General features: G+C 41.8%; 1 protein-coding gene across 1 annotated transcript in view; it reads right to left on the bottom strand.

The window, feature by feature from the left end:
• Window positions 1-1,386: 1,386 nt before the first annotated feature.
• JAM2 (junctional adhesion molecule 2) overlaps window positions 1,387-24,192 on the bottom strand; it is a 36,631-nt gene continuing 13,825 nt past the window's right edge. The window contains exons 2-10 of the mRNA XM_027902115.1: window positions 15,439-15,504; window positions 11,680-11,793; window positions 10,022-10,174; window positions 8,101-8,306; window positions 6,507-6,609; window positions 4,699-4,806; window positions 3,730-3,745; window positions 2,806-2,839; window positions 1,387-1,954 (exon numbers count right to left, since the gene is read on the bottom strand). Of these exons, the coding sequence (XP_027757916.1) occupies window positions 1,922-1,954; window positions 2,806-2,839; window positions 3,730-3,745; window positions 4,699-4,806; window positions 6,507-6,609; window positions 8,101-8,306; window positions 10,022-10,174; window positions 11,680-11,793; window positions 15,439-15,504 (833 nt within the window). The 3' untranslated portion in view covers window positions 1,387-1,921. The remainder of the gene's footprint in view (window positions 1,955-2,805; window positions 2,840-3,729; window positions 3,746-4,698; window positions 4,807-6,506; window positions 6,610-8,100; window positions 8,307-10,021; window positions 10,175-11,679; window positions 11,794-15,438; window positions 15,505-24,192) is intronic.

The raw sequence follows: 24,192 nt of genomic DNA, 5'->3' as shown, positions 1-24,192 counted from the left end.
CCAAAACCAGGTCCCTCAGCTAAAGCACAGGGTATCCCATGGTGTGTACTTTCCATATCCTCCCTCTTGAGCCAGTGGATGCTTACTGTTACTAGCTGAGATGTAGGTCTGTGCAGGTGGGGAATAGAACATGCCCTCTCCGAACTGCTGGAATTCCTGCGACGGTTGATCTGACAGTTTCTCCACAGATGCGATGAGAGAGGAAGAGGGGCTGTCTTTGCACCCCTGAAGAAGTGGTAGTGTGGAACCTCTCCAGATGAATGTTGCCAGTGGATTGGTGTGTGCTTTCTACAAGTTTCTACCACTTGGGTTGTGTAGGATTCGGTCTGGATCTGTGGGAAACCCTGCGTTGTTCAGGTCGAAATTTCCTCAGGTACTGGAATACCTTTCTCTACTGCTGTCCACTTGCCTGAGCAACGCAGAACATCCTTGTGGGGGTACTTTTCTTTCACGCTTGACAGGAGTCACCTCCAGAGGCTGAGGACTTGTGTCGCTCTTCCAATCATCTCAACAATGCCTGCTTCCCTAGAAAGTGATCCCAGCTGCTTGGCTTCCCTACCCTCCAACTCCAAACTGTTAGCCCAATTATCCCAGCACTGGAGCAGCCAGGTGGTCCTGCACTCACCAGGATAATAGCTGAAATTTTCCTGTATATCCCACAGCTCACTCAGGGATAAGGACTGAGTGGCTGCCTCTTGGTCTTGTTGGCCTGTCACTGAAGTTTGTGAAGGCACAATAGGTGTTGCTGGATTTTGAGTAGCCACAACACTTCTCACCGGGATTTGAGTAGCCACAGACTGTTGCTTATCCCTGAAGACGACCTGAACCACATGCAACAATGTGCTGGTTGCCAGCGAAAAGATCAGGCTGGTTTCAAGGGTGGTCAAAGGATATTGAAAGTCTTTAGATTTCTCAAAAATTACTGTAATCATCCTGGAGGGGAAAGAGGATGTTTCTTCCGCAGACTGGCTCTCCGAGGGAAAAGGGCAATCGATGCAATTGTGGATAATTTCCACCAGATGGCTGCCGAGGGGCGGAGAGGACACACACCTGGCAAGGCTCACGGCCAGCCACTCATTCAAATCACAAGCCAAAGAACACCACAATGACAACCTTAGCCCACGACCAGAGCAAACAAATCAACATGGTGACCAGCAACTATTAACCCAACGCAATGAACGCTTAAAACAAATTTGTTTTAACACACTCTGGTCAGATCTGTCATTATCTCAACCCTTTGGAGTCACCTGCTGGGTGTCAAAAAGGACGGTCCTGGGTTAACCCCAGCCACCAACTCAGCCCCAGGCAGCCACTCGGTCACTGCCACCTACCTCAGCCCTCGTGGGGAGGAGAACTGGGGAAAAAAAAGTAAAAATTGCGGGTTGAGGTAACAGCAGTTTAATAATTGAAACAAAATTTAATTATACCAATAATAGTAATGATAATCATAACAACAATAACAATTGTAATGAAAAGGAGAGAGAGGAGCAAAGCCCAAGAAAGACAAGTGATGTACAACACAGTTTCTCACCCCCCACTGACCGATGCCCAGCCCATCCCCCAGCAGCGATCAGCCCCTCCCAGCCAACTGCCCCAGTTTATAAACTGGGCATGATGATGTACAGTGTGGAATATCCCTTTGGCCAGCTCAGGTCAGGTGTCCTGCTGTGCTCCCTCCCAGCTTCCTGTGCACCTCCTCGCTGGCCGAGCACGAGACAAGGAGAAGTCCTTGATTTTGTGTAAGCATTATTTAGCAACAACAAAAACATCAGCGTGTTATCAACATTATTCTCACATTAAATCCAAAACACAGCACTGTACCAGCTACTAGGAAGAAAAAGATCCCAGTCGAAACCAGGAGACTTTGATATTTTTGTATAACAAGTATTCTTTTGATGTCCCTCACAGAGGCTGAAATCTTCTAAATAACAAAGGACTTGGTATGCTTGAAATCCTAAACAAAGCAAACAAGGCTATATAAGTAATAGTTCAAAGATTTTAAACAGGTGAACAGAGTACATTTCAGAAGAAATTAAGGCACTGAGACTGACAAGAAGTATGTCTGAGGCACTGTTAGTTAACGTTTACTCTTTTCTGGAATGGGAAGTCTAAGGAATGCACTGCTACACAGAACAGAAGTAATAACCTATTCACAAATACAAGTATCAAACAGCTCTGTTGAGCACTGGATTCGTATGTGCATTAATACAGATAAACAGATACCACAGCTCTTCAAAACTTGCTCCTTCTTACTCAGAGCAACCAGGTAGTTGGCCTTAATAAGTTCCTTATAGACATACTAAGTTAAGGAATAGGCTTATGCAATTTACTGTGTTCAGTTTTGATTAAGAATATGGGCCTTCAGGGAGCTCTCAAGGCTACATTAGTGCTGCTAACGCTACTTAATAGCCTTAAAGTATAGATTGTGAAATTAAGTTGCTCTTATTTTAAGTTTTATTTGGAGCACCATTCTTTTTGCACCAATCTGAAAAGCTGGAGAAAACTACACACAGTTAAAGTCTCTGAACCCCTCTAAGAGGGGAAAAAAAGTAGTATGTTCAGTTTCCATATTTAGTCAAGTCTTTTGACATGCATTATTCTTAGAGGAATTAAGGCCCAGTCTTTTCTCACACTCACTGCTGCCCTGGACTGTGTCTGAGTTAGTTTCCTTGGTTAATTGATACTTAGAAGATGGCAAAGTACTGAGCAAGGTGCTGGAGTTGTGTGGCACTTGAGACAATGTGATAGGAAGCTGTAAATGCATCTAAAACTCTTTAAACATACTACTGAACACAAAAGACTTGCCTTTTCACTTGTAGATTGATAGTTCATCTTCTTTCTGTTAACAGAGCAGGAAAGGAATACTGGTTAAATACTGACTTTTCTGGTGTTGGTTTTAACCATTTTGGAACTTTATGGATGAATGCATTTGGTGTTGATTTTAACCATTTTGGAACTTTACGGATGAATGCATTTTTCCAGATTTCCAGTGATCCTTAGAGTTCCCCCCCCCCGCCCTCTTCTTAGAAAAAAGTTTCAATAACAAAATCCATTGAATGCTTTTAGATAGCTGCCATTATCTCATAAACCACTCCAAATCACATTCTCTACCTTGTCAAGTCTTTCACTTACGCTTTTTATTTAGTTCATGGCCAGTATAAATCACATCATCTTTCTCTTTAGGTGTTTTGTGTGTGGGTTTTGTTTTGGTTTTTTTTAATGCTATTACCTAGAGGTGCTAAGATAAACTTCTGAGGAATTCTGACTTGCTACTAAGAAATTTAAGCAAGTGAAATAAATCCATATCAAAGGAGTAGACTAGGCACTGTCAGAAAGTTTCCACCAGTCATACTTTTACAAAACACTTCCTGAAATAACCTGTAGACATGGATATGAAGGCAGTTCAATGTGGTTCTGATTGTCTTTTGTCTAGTTTGAAGAGGAGACACGTGAACGCCTGTAGCTGAATTGGGGGTGTAAACTATAACTATAAAAGACTCATCTCTGCACATTTATCACAGCAATGTAATGATTCCCTGCCTCACCAGCACACTGGTTCTAATAAGGGAACCAGCTGGCGTGTAGGATCAGGTTTATTTCAGTGTCAAGAAAGCTACTGTACAAGAATAATGTAAAAAAGGTCATAAAAATCATTACAGTTACTAAATCACCAGAAATGCAAGTGAAATTTGCAGTGATTTGTCTACTACTGTGCATGAAGATACTTACTGAGAAGAGCTTTCCTCTGAAAAAGATAAAAAAAAAAGAGAGAGAAAGAATTAGCACCAGAACAGTTTCCTTCACTGATTTAAAGTCCTTTGAAATATTTATTTCTAGCTTATTCAGCTCTCCAGTTTCTAGAAGGAGTTTCTGAACCAGATGTCTCTTTTTGGTGTAGCGAGTTTAAACAGGCTGCTTTTAAGGCTAAATAAAGCTCCAGGTGAACTCTTAGCAGCTCTGTAGTCTCTGTTACGGAGGCAGGTGAACTTCTCAGATCCTGACATCTGTCATCCCTTTTTGTTGTTTTTAACAGGCACCAATGTAAATGCTATAGAGGGTTGCTGGGCATCAAGCCTTCTGCAGCAACCCATAAATCAAGCTTTCTCCATCACCCAGAGGAAGGAGACAGTTAATTTAGTTTCCCTCTCACCAGAACTCAGCCGGTCAGACCTTGTATACTAAAACTGCCTTGTTTGTATATTGCCTTTCTATGCCGTTCCCTCTCAAAACTAGAGCGGAAAGGCTCCAGGAACCAGGGTTTGGCTTGTTGCTTAACTCTAGATTGCTGTTTGGTAGCTGTAAACAACTGCACAAATGTCTCCATGTCAATCTTGAAGTACCTTTTGGAGTAGAAATTGGTAGAATAAAAATGTCTGCACAAAAAACGTTTCTGTTGTAATGCTCTCCAGCTTTAGTGCCATGGAGTTAGAGCCTTCATGAAAAGGAGGATGTGATACAGTCAGCAGAATCATAAATTTATAGAATTGGTTTGGGTTGGAAGGGACCTTAAAGCTCATCTCATTCCAGTCCCTGCCATGGGCACTAGACCAGGTTGCTCCAGGTTGGTCCAACCTGGCCTTGAACACTTCCAGGGATGGGGCAGCCACAGCTTCTCTGGGTAACAAAAATCTTTTGTGGAACTCTGCTATGTACAGACATTTTTTTGACACAAGGAAGGAGTGATTTTATTTTACTTACTTGCAAAGTAGCCCTTTTTTTGGGCATAAAATACTCCAAGGCCACACAATGCCATTACCAGAGCCACAAATACTACAGCAGCAATGATCCCACTTACATTCAGGTCATCTGTAATTATAAAACAGAAGGCCAGTGTTGTAAATTGTAAACATTTCCATTGGCTGGATTTTTCCCTAATTGCTACAGGCACCTTTGCTATCCACAGGTGGTCTTTGGCCCAAGCTGGACAAGTTGATTAGGGACACTTAGATGTGGATTAAAAGTCTAAAAGCACTATTGTATCACAGCCACATGAACAGAAGTGCTTGATACGCTTCAACTGCTTAGGTTGGGTGCAAAGTAAGGAAAGAATAAGATGTGCCATGGGATACATACTCCTCATCATAACTATCCCAAATAAGTATTATCCAAATCATGTGTCTGTAAGGGAAAACACCGTGAAATCTTTGTAAGTCTTAAAGCAAGTGTTTTCATACAGTTAATTTGCCTAAAACAACTGAAACAGCGGATGGCTCCAGTTCTGAAGAACTCTTCAAATTAGTTATTTACAACTCAATGCTTTTATAATTTTTAAAGAGCAAGGTTTTTAAAATGGAGCACAATAAAGCCAAGCTGCCTGAAGTTAAACTCTATATTTAGGCTACCAAAACACCTAGCCATTTTTATTTTGAAGGTGGTGGCTTGGGTTAAATCATGACAGGGGCCATGCCCAATTCCTGATATAATCACTAAAAGCTTCAGAAAATCACCCTTTTTATGAAAAACAAAACCATCAACAAGCAGAAACATTTTCATAGGTTTCTGTGATGTGTCCAGTTACCTATTTGGATCCTTACGTTAAGCATACATTAATATATGATTGACAATTTTTCTCCCAAACCTGTAAGTTCTTGCGAACCAGGTGACAGCAATTTAGGACTTACGTATTTCCACAACAGAGGGATTCTGTCTCAGTTGCTTGAGGAACACTTCCTCAGAATCCACCAAAAATGCATTAAAAGCCATGACATAGCAACTTTCAGCTAAGTTCTAAGAAAGCACCAATCAATCACTTTATGGAACACTTGGATGGGATCTTCTCTGCAGTAGTTATTAGAATTTGTTACCATTTGCTTTCCTATCACATCTGCAAGAGGTAGCTGCATATTTTGCAGAGAATTCCCTGCATTTTGGGTAATTGTAGACTCTTGGCCCTTCCAGCCTTTGCTGAATTCCTTATCAGCTAACGAGTGCTACACTTCACCCATGCTGTACAAGTAGAAAAGATACAGGCAACAGGCTTTATTTATTTACTTGTTTATTTTTAAGATACTCTGACTTCTTCAGTGTTCCTCTGTCAGGTATAAATGAATCAGTTAACCTTCTATTCTGTTACATTATGATCTCACATAAATACATCCCAAAAGGGAGGCTTTGTATAAAGAAAATACCCCAGTGGACTGGCACGTTATCCTGTAAGCCTTCCACAAAAGCATTTGGAAGTATTAAGGCTCTCATATGGCTGCTGCTGTTCTGTGAAGTTGTGTTTAGCAACCTAAGGGTTGGCTACTGCAATAATTTTAAGGTACTAAACCAGCTGCTTTTCTCTGACATACAGTGGGATATGTTAGTGCTGTAAGAAAGGAAAGCTTTAAGTAGCCACAGCAAGTACATATAAGAAACTCATAGTATTATTACTCCTCTTCCAAAATGCCGTAACCAAACAAAAAGATTTAATGCACTCTGGTCTTAGCTTCTCAGCTGCACCATGCCATTAAATAAATCCTGCTGCAAGACTGTTTTCCATCCTTATTTTCTTTGACACATACCGACTTGCATTCGTTTCACTGAGCATCTCTGAGATAATCCAATCCCATTGGAGGCTTCACAGAAATACTCTCCAGTGTCATTCTTTGTAACTGTGTTAAATAGCTGTCAAGAAAGAGTTCAAAACCAGTATTAGAGTGGAAAAAAAAGATCAGCCTTTCCCGTGGGATAGAAATTTTGACATATTAGTGGGTGGAGAGAGGGGGGAATGTTTGCTTTAAACAAATAAAACCCCCAGAACCCTGAAGGAAAGTGAGAAATTCTGGCCCATTTTGATCTTCTAAGTCAGCTCCCTAGTCACATTTCCTGGTCCTTAAACTTCAGCTTCTGGCCTAAGAGGGTCTTTTAGATGCACATTTAAATTAAGTGGACTGTGTCTATAAGAAGACTCTTTTTCAGTGGATCAGAACTTTCTAATAATGTGCCTTTTTTTTTTTAGACATGCTCTAATTTCAGAATACCTGAAATCAGAGCAGTTAGTTCATTTTATCAAAACAACCCCATTAGCTGATTTGCCAAAAACACTTGACACATACTAGTTACAATGCCCTGTCAGCTAAAATTTTTTGGAAGTTAAAGACTTATTTGGGAGGTTCCCACCCCTCCAAAAATGGCACTTTGTCTCTTCTTTCAGTGGAGAAATGCTAAACCATACTATTTATCAAATATTAGTACTGCAAAAATGAAAATGAGGAAGCAAGAGATGGACAGAGACTGACCCCATGTCAATTCCAGTGTTTCCCTGTATTCTTTTTTAGACTTGTCAACTGTTTTCCCCCTAACATATGCCATACTTTGAGATTTTAGAAGTGATTAGTAAGTTTGAGTAGACCACCTGATTTCCACACTGTGATGAAAGATTCCCAGCACCTCTGAATGCTGAGTCATATTTCAGTTTCCATGTTCAATCTTGCACAAGAGTAAGGTGTTCCTAGAACAACTCCTTACTTCTGAAAAATTTCAGCTGACAATGCACCCTAAATAGTATCAAGTTTTTTTGAAAGATCAGCCAATTGGAGAGGGGTGAGTGAGAGACAGCCAGTTCTGAGTGAAAAAACCACAACAACGCAGCCCACAAAACAAACTACAACTAAAACAAATAACCTACTAACCTTACTCACAGCCCCAACTCATTCCCACTGACTTCACAGGTCCTGGATGGGAGCTCGGAAGTGTCACTGGATCGCAGAGATTCTGCACTGCCCTGAGTGCTGCAGTCCCCCTGAAGCTGCTACTTCAGATTTCAAGTTCTACCAAATATAGCTCTGTTGCCATACCAAGAGCTCATTCTCACCTGGCATTAGTCTTCTAACTGACAAGGTGAAATCTGTCAAATATTTTCTCGATCCTGCTCAGTTCTCATCGCTGCAGACTCACACGTCACCCAGTTTGTCTGTATCACTCAACATCTACAGCTTGGCAGTGGTCTGAGGCAGAAACTACCTTCTACATTTGTTAACACATATTTCAGCATGACACTGATCTCCCACAAAGACCTTGTGCATTTTTGGCTTAAGACCCCTGAGCATTATTGTACAAACAGTAAATTCAGCCTCCTTGATAGCTGGCTATCACAGAGCTGGTTATTACACTTACCAAAGTGCCAGACTTCTTATTCATGGTGTAAGTTATATTTGGTGTTCTAGCACTGCCTGTTCCTGTCTTTTCCAGCAAGGCAACACCGTTCTTGTACCACTGGTACTCAGATGGAGGAGAGCCCTCAGTCTCCTTACAGCTCAGCTGCACCACTGTTCCCGTCATCGCAGAGCTCGGCACCACACACACCGGGGTAGTTGGAGCAACTGGACAATGGAATGGCACTTGTTACACACTTATAAGTACTGTCTGCATGACGAGAGATTGGCAGTCGTGCTGAGGAGGTGATCACTTGTGTACATGCTCAGCAAGTACCACATCGATGAAATGAGGTGCAGGAGAAGGGGTTGAAGGCAGAGCCCTGCTACTGAGAGCAGAGTAAAATTTATGAGTTGCTAAAAATGAGCGAACCAGCCTCCCCCACCACATGCTGTGTCATCCTGCCTCCAATCTGTGCATTCTTGCCCAGGCCCAGAGAGTTTGTTTCATTTTGTGTCTTGTGTGGAACCTCTTGTTCGCAGAGAGAGATGGGATAACTCAGGAAATCTGCAGCCCAGCAATTGCCCCCTTCCCTGCCCTACTATTTAAAAACAGAAGTGAGGAAGAGGAAAAAAATTTTTTTGTATTAAAAGAAGTCAACTGGTTTTTGAAAAGTGATTGTCAGAAAGAATCAAGACTGGCAGCCATTGTATAAACCCCAGGTGAGGACCAAAACCTATTTGTAACTACATTTCAGTTTAAATTAAAAGCAAACATTCCCACACAAAGATGTGGGAGAACTGTTCGTTCCTTCTTGCATGCAGATGAACATCTCTTCTGATTTTTAATATATGAACAGAAAAGGAACTTAATTTTTTCTTTTTTGGTACTTGATGTTATGTAAAAGAAAACTAAGGGTGAAGAGGCATGCATTAAAAGCAAATGTCACACCCTAACAAGTATTGATAGTTTTCTCTTGGCTGAATTTAAGGTAAAAAGCAAAAATAAAACAAAGTGAAATACTAACTAATTCACATTAACTTTCAAAAAAGTTGTAAGCAACACAGACACTCTTCCTCCTTTTTGGGCTGAAAGAAAGAGTGGAGTTCTCTCTGTTTGAGCTAATCAGATGTTCACGAATTCATCATCCTTTATGAAGAACTTTGAGACTTTATTTATAATTTTAAAAGATTAATTACTTTTGTATGGAAAAGAATACAAAAACTACAAAAACAAATATTTTCTTTTCTCCCTATACAGGAAAAAGAAGAAACTCATCAACCTCTACCCACTCATCTACTGGGAAAAATACCAGAAACAACGCAAGAAGAATGTGCTCAGTATTCATATTTCCCTCCTTTACCCAACTGGGGAAGAAAACAAACAAAACCCCACAAAGAGCAACCCCCTCCCCCACAGCAGCCAACACTCTCTCTCCTGTAAATAAAGTCCACAAAATGCCAGCTCACTGGCTGTCATTGCATAGACACTGCAGCACTTTCTCCTTCCAAAACCAGGAGGAGATTGTAGCATATTGAAATGAACTTCTGCTTATGAATATTTAATAAGTGTTGACAGATGCTGACTTTCCAGTGCCAAACACCATGATTGTCTTACCCAGGTTCTCAGCCACTGAGCGACTTCAGTCTCAGCAGAAGTGGAAGTTTCACCACCACATAGATCAGCATGCTTACTAAGTTTTGAGAACTGAAACTCACTTTTATATCAAAAAACCTTAGTTATGTTCCTTTCTAATGCAAGTGTGGCTTTTGCAAAGCGGCTTTGTGAAGTATGTTGTAGAGTGTGCGTGGGCACACGTATTTATAATTCCAGCCCAAAGAAGATCCAAAAACCCAGCAGCCACGTGGACAACGCTACCTTCAACACCCCAGGACACCATCATTGAGTTTGTTTACAGAAGCCCAAGTAATGAAGTTTGTACCCAACACTGTGAGGGTAATTGTAGCCTCTCCCAGGAGTTGCCCCTCTTCGCTCTTGACACTGATTTCACAGCGGTAGGTCCCGGAATCCCTTCTAGTCACATTCCTAATTCGGATTCCTGTGTTCAGCATCTCTGCTCGGCCTCGAAGATCACCTTTAAGGGAGAATGGAGAGGTTTCTGCTCTTTGCTTACAGAATCACAGAATCACAGAACTGTCTGGGTTGGAAGGGATCTTAAAGACCACCCAGTTCCAACCTCCTGCCATGGGCAGGGACACCTTCCACTAGACCAGGTTTCTCAGGGATCTATCCAACCTGGTCTTGAACCCTTCCAGGGGTGGGGCATCCACAGCATCTCTGGGCAACCTGTGCCAGTTTAATGACCCTCACAGTAAGGATCTTCCTCTGTATATCTAACCGAAATTTCCACCCTTTTCAGTTTGAAAGCAAATGTCTACAACTCATTTCCTTATTCTGAAATCACATACAATTTATTGACACTTTATGTGATATTGCACACAAAACTATTGCTCATTTGTTCAGTGCTAGTTATCTATCACCAACAAGCAGTATTTAATCCCCTTCCTAAGACAGTAAGAACCTTCCACTACCCATCTATTTAGTCCAACCCCCCCACCCTGCCCCAGATAAAAAAACCTACATCTGCTGTATGCTCTCCACTTGGAAGATAGAATGCTTTCTTCTGCAGATATTTCAAGAAAATATTTATAGCAGTAGTCAAAAGGCAAACAAGAAATCTCTTTCCACTAGAGAAATGGCAATCACTAACTTAATTAACTTACAGAAAGAATTGTGAGTGAAACCACAGCAAAGGATTTGACATTTTAACTTGGCAAGAAAAATTTGATGGATATAGCAAAGATATTGCCAGCAGACTTCTGACAATTAGTTTGTGGGGGTTTTTTTGTTTGTTTGTTGTTTTTTTTTAATTCTACAGCTTGTTATGAAATTAGAGTTACATTCACACACAGAACCATGAGTTCCAGTGTTTCTCTAAATTAAATACATGCAGGGAAAAAAAAATTCATCAACAAGGTCAGCACATCTGCGAGCTCTACAAACTAACAAAATTGCTGCGCTTTTATTTTACTTCTCAGCCTTCGTTTATTGTGTACAAGGTAACAAGAGACCCATATTTTCTCCAAAGCTGAGGTAAGTCCTTTTCAGAACATACAAACAGAAATTCTACTTCTGAAAAGAATACAAATAATTTAAAATATACAGCTGAGTTTATATTTTATGTATATAAAAATTGCTGCATTATTCATTTCTAAGCCGCCAGCTCTACAAGAGGCTTCAGAAACCTCTTTTTAGGATAGGAGTGCAGAGCCTGCAGTAGTTTTGGGGAGTTCACATCTGCATATAATTCCATTGTTGAAAAATACCAAGGATCTGCAGTGCCATTTTTCCTCATTTTGAGTTTTATGATATTTAAATTCATTAAATATGACAATTTTATAAAGAAATGTCTTTTTCACCCTGGGAAAGAATTCTTTACCTTGAAAGGATAGCTGTTCCATATAGACAGTCAAGAGCCTTCTCCTTCAGTCATTTTTCTAGTGTTATTCCCCAAGAGACATTCAATATCTATGCTAGAGAATAACATGTTAAGGCATCAGTCTGTTTGTAGTACTGTACCTGTAAATTCACCATTGTAGTAGACAAATGAGACTCCTTGAGGCTGGATTTTCTTCCATTCTATTCTGAAGCTCATCCCTTTTGAAAATGTGTGTTTGCAACTAAGAATCGCCTCTAGAGGGAAAAAAAAAAAAAAAAAAAAAGAAGACAAATGGGAAAGTCAGAGACTTTACTTGTTTGGTACACATTCAGGCTCCATGAAATTAATATTCCCCCTTCAAAAGAAACTGAGCAGTCAGCAAGAGCCAGATCTACTTCTCAAAGTGATGCCTCTCCAGATTTACACAAACACAGCAGGAAAACAGAAACTAGTAATTTTCCAATACTTCAGTGGCTTTTGGATCAAACTTCAGATGTTGGGGACTAGATATTGCCACGTTGGATGGGCAGAGATTCTGTATTACTACCCTTATTTTAGGTTTAAATATTTTCTTCAGTTAGCAGACCACTGTTAAAAGAGGACTTTCACCCTGTTTTTAACAATATTTTTTGAATTCATCATTGTCATCGTGGCTAGGCTTCGCGAACGAAGATTTGAGATTTTTTTTTGAATTACCATTCTGAATTCAGTATCAATAGTTTAACTGTTTAAACATGTAACTTAATGCAGATAGAAAACATTCACTAAGATGGTGAAACATTCTTTAAAGTATCTTATGTTTATGTGTTTAGTTACAATTCCACTTTGGTTATTGTGAGGGTATATAGAAGGTGAAAATTTGCTTCATTAAGGTTCCCAGTCATGGACATTTTCACTTTAAAAGTGTTCATAAGTAAAGGGGCAGCAACAAACAAAACCACAGAGACACAAACACGGACACAAACAGAGAGGATGACAAAGACCAGCAGTCTCCAAACAGTCTTCAACCCTGGTCTTAAAGCACTGGGATGTAGTGTGGGCAAATGGAGCAACTGGAGCGAGTGAGGGTCTCTGCATTGGTAGCTGGAGGGGCCACATATACTGGGAGTGTGAGTGGGTGAATCTCCAAGCCCACAGAGCAGGGTTGTCCTTTTACATGAGAGCTGGCTTGAGTAAATTTAGGTCCAGAAGCTGGGGTCACGCTGGGAGGATGTGGGCACCCCTGGGCTGGCAGTGCTGGCTTCTGGAAGTGGGGGTGTGCAGGGTATGCAGTGTTTGTACCTTCCCTAAAGCTGGTATGCCTGGAGCTGTGTGTGTAATTCCCCAGCAAACCTCCAGCTGGGCAAGCTGCTGAGCAGGGCACAGGTAGGGGATAGGCAGAGAGGGGCTGTACTGGGACTCAGGAGCCAAGAACACCCGTGTGCTTGTGAATCTGCGAGGGGTTTTGCCAAAGAATTTCAATCTCCTCCAGGCAGAGAGGAGGAAGGAGGCTCAGCTGTCTGTGCCTGAGGCATTATGTGACCCTGGGCAGCGTCAGATGTGGGTGCTGCTGAGGGCAGTGCCTTGTCTGTGGTGGTCAGTGTAGCTGTGCCAGCGCCACCAGTGCACACACAGCCACCCGTGGGACACACACACAGCCTTGCCACTGGCTGATCATGCAAAGCAGCAGCTGTGCCCATCAGCCTGGGACAAAGACCCCGAGGTTTCCAGGCTGAGCTCCAGTGTCTGGGCTTGAGGAACCCCCAGGCCCCCAGAGTTTCTGGCAGCAGAGTCTGCTCGTAACACCCCATGGGATTTACCTCTTTAGGTTTTCTTGAGTTCTCATGAAAAGAAGATTCATACAATTGTTCACCTTTCTGTCTGACTGCTCAAGTTTCCCTGCCTCCTGTATAATAAGCATTACCAACCAAATTTCACAGAAAAGCTGAGACTTTAAGAGTTACTGATTATTGGATTATTGCTAAAGTTGCCATAGCTAGGTAGGAAAGAAAAAAAAAAACAACAAACAAGCCACCAAAATTAATGCTCCTAATGAAGAACAGGAAATCCTGTGAGCCCAACTGTCCTCACAGCAGGGCATTTCAGTAGTTCCATTTTCCGTGTAAAAGCATGCTGATATATATATATATATATATATATATATATATATATATATATACACACACATATAGTCCCCCAGTAAATAATTCCAAAGTCAAGGTATTTATAAGAATCATTCAGAAAAAACATTAGAGGAAAGAATCCAGCCACACATCTGACTGGCTCCAAATCTATTAATAAAGTAAAATCTAGTATCTCCCAGAAACTTCAGTGGAAGAAACAAACATAACATAGACCTTCCAACCTTTAGGCTGCTCATCTTCCAATACAGGCCAGAGTATCAAGGATCAAAAGCCTTTACAGTTTTGGCAATGCCTGTCAAGCTTTCATGAGACAAACATACACTGCTCAAACATAGTCAAACTGCATCAACCATCACCCTCTCCAGTCTCAGCAAACGAGGCTGGAGGGCAATTAAGAACTACTGACACTTCACCCTTTCACCCTTCAGAGTCTGATTTCCTAGGTCTGCTCTGCAAAGAAACAAAAAGCCAGACTGGTAGCCTTGGTGATAAGTCACAGGGGAAAAAATGTCCAGACTTGAAAGAAAAATTGAAGCAGGAGGGCATTCCTTGCCAGAAACACGTTACACATGCACCGGCTGCTTCGGAAAACATACTGTGCACTCAGGAAGCCCGAGGTTCCTGACTTCAGGTTGAGTGGATGGGTGGAGGCTTCCTGAATCTTAAGATTTGCTAAAGTTTCCTTTCCATTTTGTTTTCGTATCCTTCTTACAAAGAAAAACCATCATTCAAGCTCAGCTTGCTTTTGCTGCTGACCCTGTGACAGTTGGCTGGTCTCATGAGCTGGTCTCTATTAGCTGACACAGAGGCAGCTCAGCTGAAGTGTTCTCAGCAGAACAAGTCACCTCTGTCTCGAATGAGCTGCCACTTTCTTACATGTCACATCTTTTTGTTTCAGAAAAAAAAAAGCAGTGATGCCCATTCACTAATCTTATTCAGAGAAAAGGAATGGATGGAAGAAAGGGAGCGTGCACAGAACAAAAACAACATAATAAAGCCCTGCTTAGTTATAGTTCCCCTCTCTCACTCTCCCCCATAGTAACAGAGTCTGAGAGGTATTTTCCAGTGTAGGTCTATTTAACTTGCATTAAGGTAAGCCCACAGGATGCTGTGCATCAGTACTGGCACTGCCAGGCCTGGAAAAACCTTCTGGGATCTTGGAGAGGTCTGGACAATGTTTAATTTAGATTTACATCTGGTCTGGAGGCTAATTTGGTTATTGAATTATAGAATACCTCAAGTTGAAAGGGACCCTAAGGATCATCGAGCCTAACTCCCTGCCCCTCACAGGACTACCTAAAACTAAACCATAGTCATGAGTTTTGCCCAGATGCTTCTTGAACTCTAACAGGCTTGGTGCTATTAAAAAAGCCATTCAATTATAGTTAGTTATAATTAGCTAAATTACAGATGTTCTCTCTAGTCCCTCACTCCTCTTGTAAGGTATTTAATGCTTCTCTTTTCCATCAGCTCCCATCATTTTGGGTGGAAGGAGACCAGGCAGAAGTTACAGGGTGAACTACCTTGACTGACAAACAAGTCAGAATCACAGGACAGGTGAGATTTAAAAGGACTCCGGGGAGCACCAAGTCCAGCCCCACACTGAGGAAAAAACGGGAACAAGAACAAGATAACACAAAGAATCAACAGTCAGAGTAGGAGCAGGACTCCTCAGCAAAGAGGAAGACAACCTTAACAGCTGCATAGCTTCTGTATACATAGTTTTCATGTACTGTATATACATTGAAAATTATCACAGCAATGCCCATACTGTACCCTTAAACTCCTCTGCTTTTACATTTTCATTATCCGTTTTAATCGAAATTCCGGACACTTCAGGATCTGCAAGAGGAAAGAAAAAAAGACAAATCAGCAATAGATGTTTGTGGTTTGTCATGTGCTTCAACACCTACAAGCAGTATTTTTGAAACCTCCTTGCACTGGACAGGTTAGCCATTGTCTACTAGGGAGACCACAGGACTAAGAGCTAGACCAGGGCTGGCCTTGAACAATTCATCTTTTCCTCTCCATGCTCTGGAACCTGTAAAAAGTAGTAATATTTCATTTTTATAATAGCACGATAATATTTACACACGAGAAGTTCTGTATAAACAATAGATGTTTTATACTGGGGTAATGTCTCAGTCTGTTTCTAACTGGGGACACTTCTATTAATCCATAAGCATATTTTCCACTGCATTCCTACTACAAGGCAAGAGTGTTTGCTGAAAAATACCACATACAGCTTCTACAGGGTAAAAAAAAATATGTGCAGTAATTGGCAATGACCTCAAATTCTTGTTGAAATGGGAAGGAAAACATTAGACAACATTTCTATAGATTTAAATCAAAGAGAGAATAAAAACACCATACGTTCTTGGATATATTGTATATTGTGAATACTGAAATTCCAGAAAGAAAAAGTGAAATAACCACTAGCCCTACATCAACCCCCACCAAGCTACCTTTTATCCCACTGGATTTAACTATGTATCCTCTCTTAGGAGCCGCTCTCCTCCCAGGAAAGGATTCCACTGTGTTCCCTTACAATTCGGAAACGTTCCTGCAAGGCCCAAGTTACAGTTATTACAATTACTCCACAGCAGGCTACCAAGTGCTTAACAACAGTTAAATACAGTTCTTTACACAGGTCTACCTTTTTAATTCTTCCTTTTTTTTTTTTCCCCTTTTTTTTTTTTTTCTTTTCCAAAACCATCTCAAATTACTTGGGTTTTAGGACTAGTTTTGAAGAGAGCATGGACACTCCTAACGCAGTCCCTTTCCTCCATCTGCATCAGCCAACTGAACAGTTGCCACAGAGGGTATGAACAAGAACTGAGCCCCTCTCCACATCCACAATGTTTAGAAACATGGCTTGTTTAAAAGCATAATCTTCTTTTGACTGATAGGTAAACTGCAAGATTAGACTAGTTTCTCATGCACACAGACCTCCTTAAGGCATCCATCCCTAAAGAGCTAATTTCCCTTTCCTGAAGGGAGAAGAGTTGCACACAACCTAACAGATGGATATCCAGTCTTGATCTGAAGACACAAACAAGTTATGAATCTTTTGCTTCTTACGGTTTTCTTTTGACAATTGATTACTCCTGTTGAGGCAGATGCCTCACTCCTCCCTTGAGTGAGTCCACTTGGGCTTTCGGCTGTGGGTCCTCACAGCTCAGAGTTATCATGCTCTTCTCGTTGTTTGAAGGTACCATCATAGAATCTTAGAATGGTTCGGATTGGACGGCATCTTTAAAGGTCATCTAGTTCCAAGCCTCCTGCAATGAACTCCTTGATGGGGTTGCTCAGAGCCCCATCCAGCCTGGCCTTGAATGTCCCAGGGATGGGGCACCTACCACCACTCTGGGTAACCCGTGCTAGTGTTTCACAACCATCATTGTAAGAACTTTATTCCTTATACCAAGTCTGAATCTCCTTCTTCTGGTTTAAAACATTACCTCTTGTCCTAACACACAACAGCCCCTACCAGAAGGTTTGTCTCCATGTTTCTTACAAATCCCCTTGGCTTTCACAGGATGAACAGCCCCAACTCTCTCAGACTATTTTCATGTCAGAGGTGCTCCAGCCTTGGGATCACTTTTGTGGCCCTCCTCTGGACTCGTTCCAACAGGTCCATGCCCTTCCTGTGCTGGGACCCCAGAGCTGGAGGCAGCACTGCAGGTGGGGTCTCACCAGAGCAGAGCAGAGGGGCAGAATCCCCTCCCTCCCCTGCTGCCCACACTGCTTTGGATGCAGCCCAGGACACGGGGGGTTTCTGGGCTCCCAGTGCACGTGGCTGGGTCATGTCCAGCCTCTCATCCACCAGCACCCCAAGCCCTTCTCAGCAGGGCTGCTCTCAGTCTGTTCATTCCCAGCCTGAACTGATAATGGGGGTTGCCCTGACCCAGATGCAGCACCAGCACTTGGTCTTATTAAACCTCATGAGATTCTCATGGTCCCATTTCTAAAAATTGTCCAGGTCCCTCTGGAGGCATCCCATCCTTCAGGTGTGTCACTGTACCACTCAGCTTGGTGTCACCCACAAACTTGCTGAGGCTGCACTCAATCGCTTTGTCTATGTCCCTGACAAAGATGTTAAGCAGCACTGGTCCCATACAGCACACCATCAGTTTTCTTCTCCAAGATCACTCCTTATTGTTGAAGTCCAGCACAACAGAGAGAATTCTCCATCCAAACCATTCCTATGGCCCTTTCCATTTATAATTTTTTCTAGTTTTTTTTTTTTTTTTCCCCAGCATCCTTTAAAAACACAAACTGCAGTTCTATTGGTATCTATGGCCTCTGTGAGTCACGGAGCAATGGTCAGAACAGGCACTTGAGCCCCTGGCACTGTAGCAAAGGTTCAGTTACTCTTTTACTCTATGTTGTACTGGGTGGACCTTGGATGGCCGTCAGACACCCACAGAGCTGTTCTCTCACTCCTCCTCTTCAACATGACAGGGGAGAAAATAGGATTAAAAAACTCATAGGTCACGAGAAAGACAGGGAGATTACTTAGTGGTTACCATCACTGGCAAAACAGGCTAAACTTAGGAAAAATTAATTAAATTTACTGCCAATTAAAAATAGAGTAAGTGCAATGGTTGTGGGAATGAGGGTTGTGGTCAGTCCACAGAAGCTCCTCTCTGCTGCTTCTTCCTCCACACACTTTCCCATCCTTCAGTGTGGGCTCTCTCCATGGGTCACAGTTGCTGCCAGGAGCCTGCTCCAACACAGATTCTGCATGTTGCTTTCTAGATATCTCATACCTCCTTCCTCCCTTCCAAATACCTTCCCAACATTTCTTGTTTCCAAGAGAACACAGCCTCACACCTGGCAAGGCAAAGTGAATTTTCATGTGTGCACATTACCAAAAGATCCAAATTTGTGTGCAACTATCCTGACATTAATATGTTTTAATTTTATCATCCACTTTGTGTTATCTCAAAATAATTATGTGGCAGAAGTTTATAATACGAAAATAAATAAGACATGAAGAAGATAATTCTAGCAATGCCTTTTACATACCCTTAGAAGACTGAAATAGCAAAAGAATATTTGTATTACAAATAATGCTTGGAAATTTTTTCCACCTCACCAAGAAAGGAAATTTTCCTGCTGAACTTAGAAGTTATAAATAAAAAAAAAACCTAAATGAGCCCCCTAACACCCTATTGAAACCAGAAGAGGGAATCATTTCTCCAGCCCTTCTAAAGCAATCATTTCTCCTGCATGTCCATACACAGCCCAGCTCCTTGGTATTGTCCAGGCTTGGTCTAGAGTAAAGCCTAAAGTCATTAGGTAATTTTCTTTTAAATCTATTAGGTCCTATTTAGATTTATGGAAAGAAAATTAGATTTTGACTTTTACCCAAACCATGTTTCTAGAACAACACCCCTGCTTTCCCTTCCCTCCCTCCCTCATCCTATATACTAATATATAAAAATCATGTTTATGTATTGATATAACACCTTGCTTCATGTGATCATGATGGGGAGGAACATTTTGTTCTGAGACTCTGACACCAGCTAGAACTTGCTGACACCTAGGTAGGAAGCCCTTTCAAGGACTCCAAAGTGTGCATAAAGCCATTTATAAATTACTGGCACATCAACCCTCTCTGTCTGGACACAAAACAGCTAAAATACACTCAATTCACCACTGTTTCATGGACCTGGAAATCTCTCTCTTCCTCTTTAATACAGATGTCATGCAGCTCACTGTCACCACCTACATATTCATAAGCTGGAAGCCACCACAGAAAAACATGTTTTATGACTTCTGGGGCTGGACCATGGTGGTTACTTTTCACTAAGGAAGTCAATATGAAATTACTGTGCATGCTTTATATTGGGAACTTGCAATTGCACAAAGTCTCCGTACTTCCTGTTACATCAAGGGATTTATAGAACACATAAAGATTCTATTATGCAATGCAATAAGCACAGAATATGTCAGAACAAAGAAACAAGTTTAACATACAGAGAGCCCTCCTCCTCACACACACAAACTACACATATGCATGACCCTCTTCAAGAAGCTGTAGAGTCCAAACAGTAACTTAAGGTGGTGCAGAGACAGCTGACCAAATTAAAACCATTATAATCAAGCAGGAAGATAGGTGAAGTCCTTAACCCTAGAGCATCTCTTCCTTTAGTTGCCCTTCCAGAAATACCTCTGCCAATTATTCAAAATCCAAGACTTCAGCTTTGGCATTTAATTCAGGAGCAATAGTGAAAAGATGACATATTACTGTACCAGGAAACCTTTTATTCGGCAAATGCTTTTATACAGACCAGAAAACAAACAAAAAAAAGCGCTACACTTATGTGTCACTAACTCTGTTTAGAAATAAACTCCAAAAATACACACTTTCCATTTGATAAATGCTCACACAGCTGTAAACTGAAACTACTAGCTGGAGGAATCATTAAGGAAAAGCGTATTAGTCAAATCAAATCAAAGGAAACAGTGTGCCTGAAGGAAATTACATGAGAACAGAATCAAAACAAAGTTTAAGTACAAGAGAAAAAGCAGTCTATATTTTTTTTGCCAAGTTCTAAATAGCAGGTGGTCTAGAGCAAAGCTTAACAAAGGGCTTCTGAGGATACTGTAAGTTTAGGAAGTCTGACATCCCAAGAATAAAGAAACAATGAAGCCAGTTCTCTTACTGAAATCTCTGAAGGAGAGTAGGAAACCAGACATCTGTTTGGTTTTGACATCCTTTAAACATGTGACCACCCCAGGATAAAGCCTCAGTGATATGATCAGATGCTGATGCAGAATTCTCAGCCATGGAACTATCTACTATGTGGCACTCAAACAATACTTTGAGAGTTTTGTCACTGAGACATCTGTTTAGGCTCACTTGTTGCCATACTTCTTCCTAAGCAATCTATAGACTACGCAGTCCATAAATGGAGAACTGGAAAGAAAAGTTACCCACCTTTGGGCATGATTAGTTGTGAATCACCTAAAGAAACCCCAAAACTACTAATTCCCACTCTTCTTAGCAGTTTAAGATGTGGTTGCATCCTAGGGGTGCTCAGGGTGGCATCAGCAGGCTGGACTATGTTCACTCTGACAGGTATTGACAGGCAGCCAGGGCTCCGTCCCACCACCCTTCCCAGTCACACTCCTGTCAGGGGTCAGTGTCCCATCAGCAGCCTTCACCTTCCATCAGTGCCTGTTGGTGAATGCCAACATCCAGCAAGTGTGCTGGAGAGACTGGGACTGTCTCTCAGGAGTCTCACAGGGGTCTCTCACAGCCTCTGCAGGAGTCTCCTGAGTTGAGCAGAGCCCTTAACCCACCTCTGAAACTGGCGACTTGGGCACCAAAACAGCCTGGACTAAACCCAGCCTCACTGTGCAAAGTCAGTCACACCTCAGTGTGGTCAGTCATGTCCTGGGCTGCATCCAAAGCAGTGTGGGCAGCAGGGAAGGGAGGGGATTCTGCCCCTCTGATCTACTTTGATGAGACCCCACCTGCAGTGCTGCCTCCAGCCCTGGGGTCACCAGCACAGGAAGGACATGGACCTGTTGGAGCGAGTCCAGAGGAGGCACCAAGTTGATCAGAGGGTCAGAACACTTCTGCTGTGAAGACAGGCTGAGAGAGTTGGGGGTTTTTCATCCTGGAGAAGAGCCTTACTGTGGCACTTCTGTACCATAAGGAGCTACAAGAGACCTGGAGAGGGACTTTTTACAAGGGTATGTAGTGACAGGACTAAGGGGGATGTCTGTAAAGGAGAGAAAGCAGGTATTAGGAATAAATTCTTTACTATGAGGGTGGTGAGACACTGGCACTGATCACCCAGAGAAGCTGTGGATGCCCAATCCCTGGAAGTGTTCAAGGTCAGGTTGGACAGAGCTTTAAGCAATGTGGTCTAGTGGAAGGTGTCCCTGCCCATGGCAGGGGGTTGGAACAAAATGATCGTTAAGGTCCCTTCAACCCAAACCATTCTGTGACTCTGTGATTAAGCAAACATAACAAAACGTGGTGTTAAGACCTCAGATTTTGGACACGAGCTGTAAGAAGTTATCCTACATCACGAGGGGAAAAACAGGCAAAAGAAACTCAATTTCAGTCTTTCAGTTATCTTAAGTTACAAAATTTCTCCAATCTTAAAGAATAATAATAAAACAGGATTTACTTTTGGCAGTTTATCCAGTTCACAAAAAACAACCTTGCATATCTTCAGCCACAGAAGGCATACAAAGGAGTAGTCTGAATGCAGGGTCTGCAGGATAGGAATAACAAGCCCATCTAAACTCACATGTATGGAGTGAGTTTGTCTCTTAACCGGTGTGGTGTGACTGCATAAAGCACTGCAGCCTAAAAGAGAAAGCATATTTTCTGGCTGGACAGCTAATGGGGTCTAAACCACAAAAGGAACTAGAAGAGCTTCTTGGCCATGCCATCACTTTCATGGTAACCATCTTCAGCACCTCAGTCAGGTTTTGGGAACTGCTAGATGAGACACAGCAAGTTTTAGTCATTCAGACTCCAGAGCTGCTGCAGCTCCCTGAGACCTGGTGGTAACATGTGCAGCTTTTGAGAGGAGCTTAACATGTGGTGCAATACGTGGCAAGATCTTTAACACTCTTACTGGCTAATTAGGACACAGACCTTGCAGATGTTTTTACTCAAGGAAGAAAAGGATAGACCCTACACTATGTACACATGTGTTATTCCTACATCAGTGGTAAATGAGAAATGTTTTTTCCTGCAGCTTGAAGAAACTGCTTTTAACAAAGAAGTTAAGTTTTTAGTCCTTACAACTATAAGGAAAACTGTTCCTAGATACAAGCAGATTGAGTGCTGGTTTCCTGGCACTACAAAGCTGCTGCGATGTATCACACTAGTGATACATTCAAGCACTAGAAAAAAAGTAGGGCTGGTTATTGTCACTCCTTAGACTGTATTAGAAATGTCTTGGTCTTGACTCTTGGGAATGACAGAAATACAGCAGAAGCTTTTAGATACTCAGTAGACTCAAAACTCAGGGGGACACAAGAAATAAAAGCTCACTGCCAGAGTATCACAGTTGAACTTCTATGTTGTAAGCAGTGCCTTTTCCATAAGGACAGTTATTAGTAATCTCATAAAAAGCCCTGTCATGAACCACAATTTGTATGCATAGATACCTGCCAGCTTTCCCTCCCCTCATTTTATACAAGCCATCTCCCAAATCCCAAAAGATTATTTTATTCATGGAGAAATGGACTAGGTTTTTGTACCAAGGGAAGAACAGGGGCAGTGGTAAGCAAACAGTTAAATCCAATATTTGGGATGGCTCCTCTTTTGGAAGAGCAGCTATTACAAGATTAAAATCTCATCTCTACAGCTGTGTCTGACACACACAAAACTGTTCTTCCCCTCATCCCGAGCAAAACTAAAAAATATTCCCCCAAACCCAAAAGCATTTTCCTTACTTCCAGCCTAGGCTCAGAACCATGCAGAATCAAGTAAATCACAGAATGGTTGGGCTTGGAAGGGACTTCTAGGGATCATCTACTCCAACCTCCCTTCTAAAGCAGAGTTACCTGGAGCAGGTTGCACAGGTTTGGAATATCTCCAGTAAGGAACACCCCACACCCCCTCTGGGTGATCTGTTCCAGTGTCCATCACTGCACAGGGAAAGAGTTCTTCCTCATGTTCAGGTGGAACTTCCTGTGCATCAGTTCCTGCCCATTGCCTCTTGTCCCATTGCTCAGCACCACCGAACAGAGCCTGGTCCATGCCCTGACACCTTCCTGCAGATACTGGCAGATCTTGATGAGGTCACCTCTGTCATCTCTTCTCAGGGCTGAACAGGCCCAGCTCCCTCAGCCTTTCCTTGTAAGAGAGATGCTCAAGTCCCCTCATCATCTTTGTGGCCTCCTCTAGACCCACTCCAGTACCCCCATGTCACTCTTGTGCTGAGGAGCCCAGAACTGTACACAGCACTCCAGATGTGCCTCCAGGGATGAGTAGAGGGGCAGGATCACCTCCCTGACCTGTTGGCAAAGTCCTTCCTAATGCACCCCAGGATCCCATTGGCCCTCATAACCACAAGGGCACTGCTGATATCAAGGCCAGAGTTCAGATGGTAGGTTGGTTAGATATACAACACACACATTAGATGTCTTGCTGGGAAGTCAGCAGATAACTCTTTTCATCTTTTTTTTTTTTTTTAATAAAAGGTCTCAAATTAATAGCAAAAGCAGTCACAATAAAAAAAAAATCCACAGACACTTAATTAGACAAAACAGCCAAGTTTTAAGGCATTCTGCTTGCAGGACTTCTCTTGCAACAAAGCAAGGTGTCACCCTCAAATGTACTTTACAGTCATTCCTCCCCTGACAAGCACTAAGTTGTTTCAGAAAGGAAAAAAAAAAAAAAAAAAAAAAAAAAAAAAAAAAAAAAAAAAAAAAAAAAAAAAAAAAAAAAAAAAAAAAAAAAAAAAAAAAAAAAAAAAAAAAAAAAAAAAAAAAAAAAAAAAAAAAAAAAAAAAAAAAAAAAAAAAAAAAAAAAAAAAAAAAAAAAAA

Source organism: Empidonax traillii, unplaced genomic scaffold (assembly GCF_003031625.1).
Source record: "Empidonax traillii isolate 1590-97213 ecotype Southwest subspecies unplaced genomic scaffold, ASM303162v1 scaffold843:size495593, whole genome shotgun sequence".
NCBI classification, from domain to species: domain Eukaryota; kingdom Metazoa; phylum Chordata; class Aves; order Passeriformes; family Tyrannidae; genus Empidonax; species Empidonax traillii.
The sequence above is the reverse complement of the archived record's forward strand: the minus strand, read 5'-3'. Positions and strand labels throughout refer to the sequence as shown.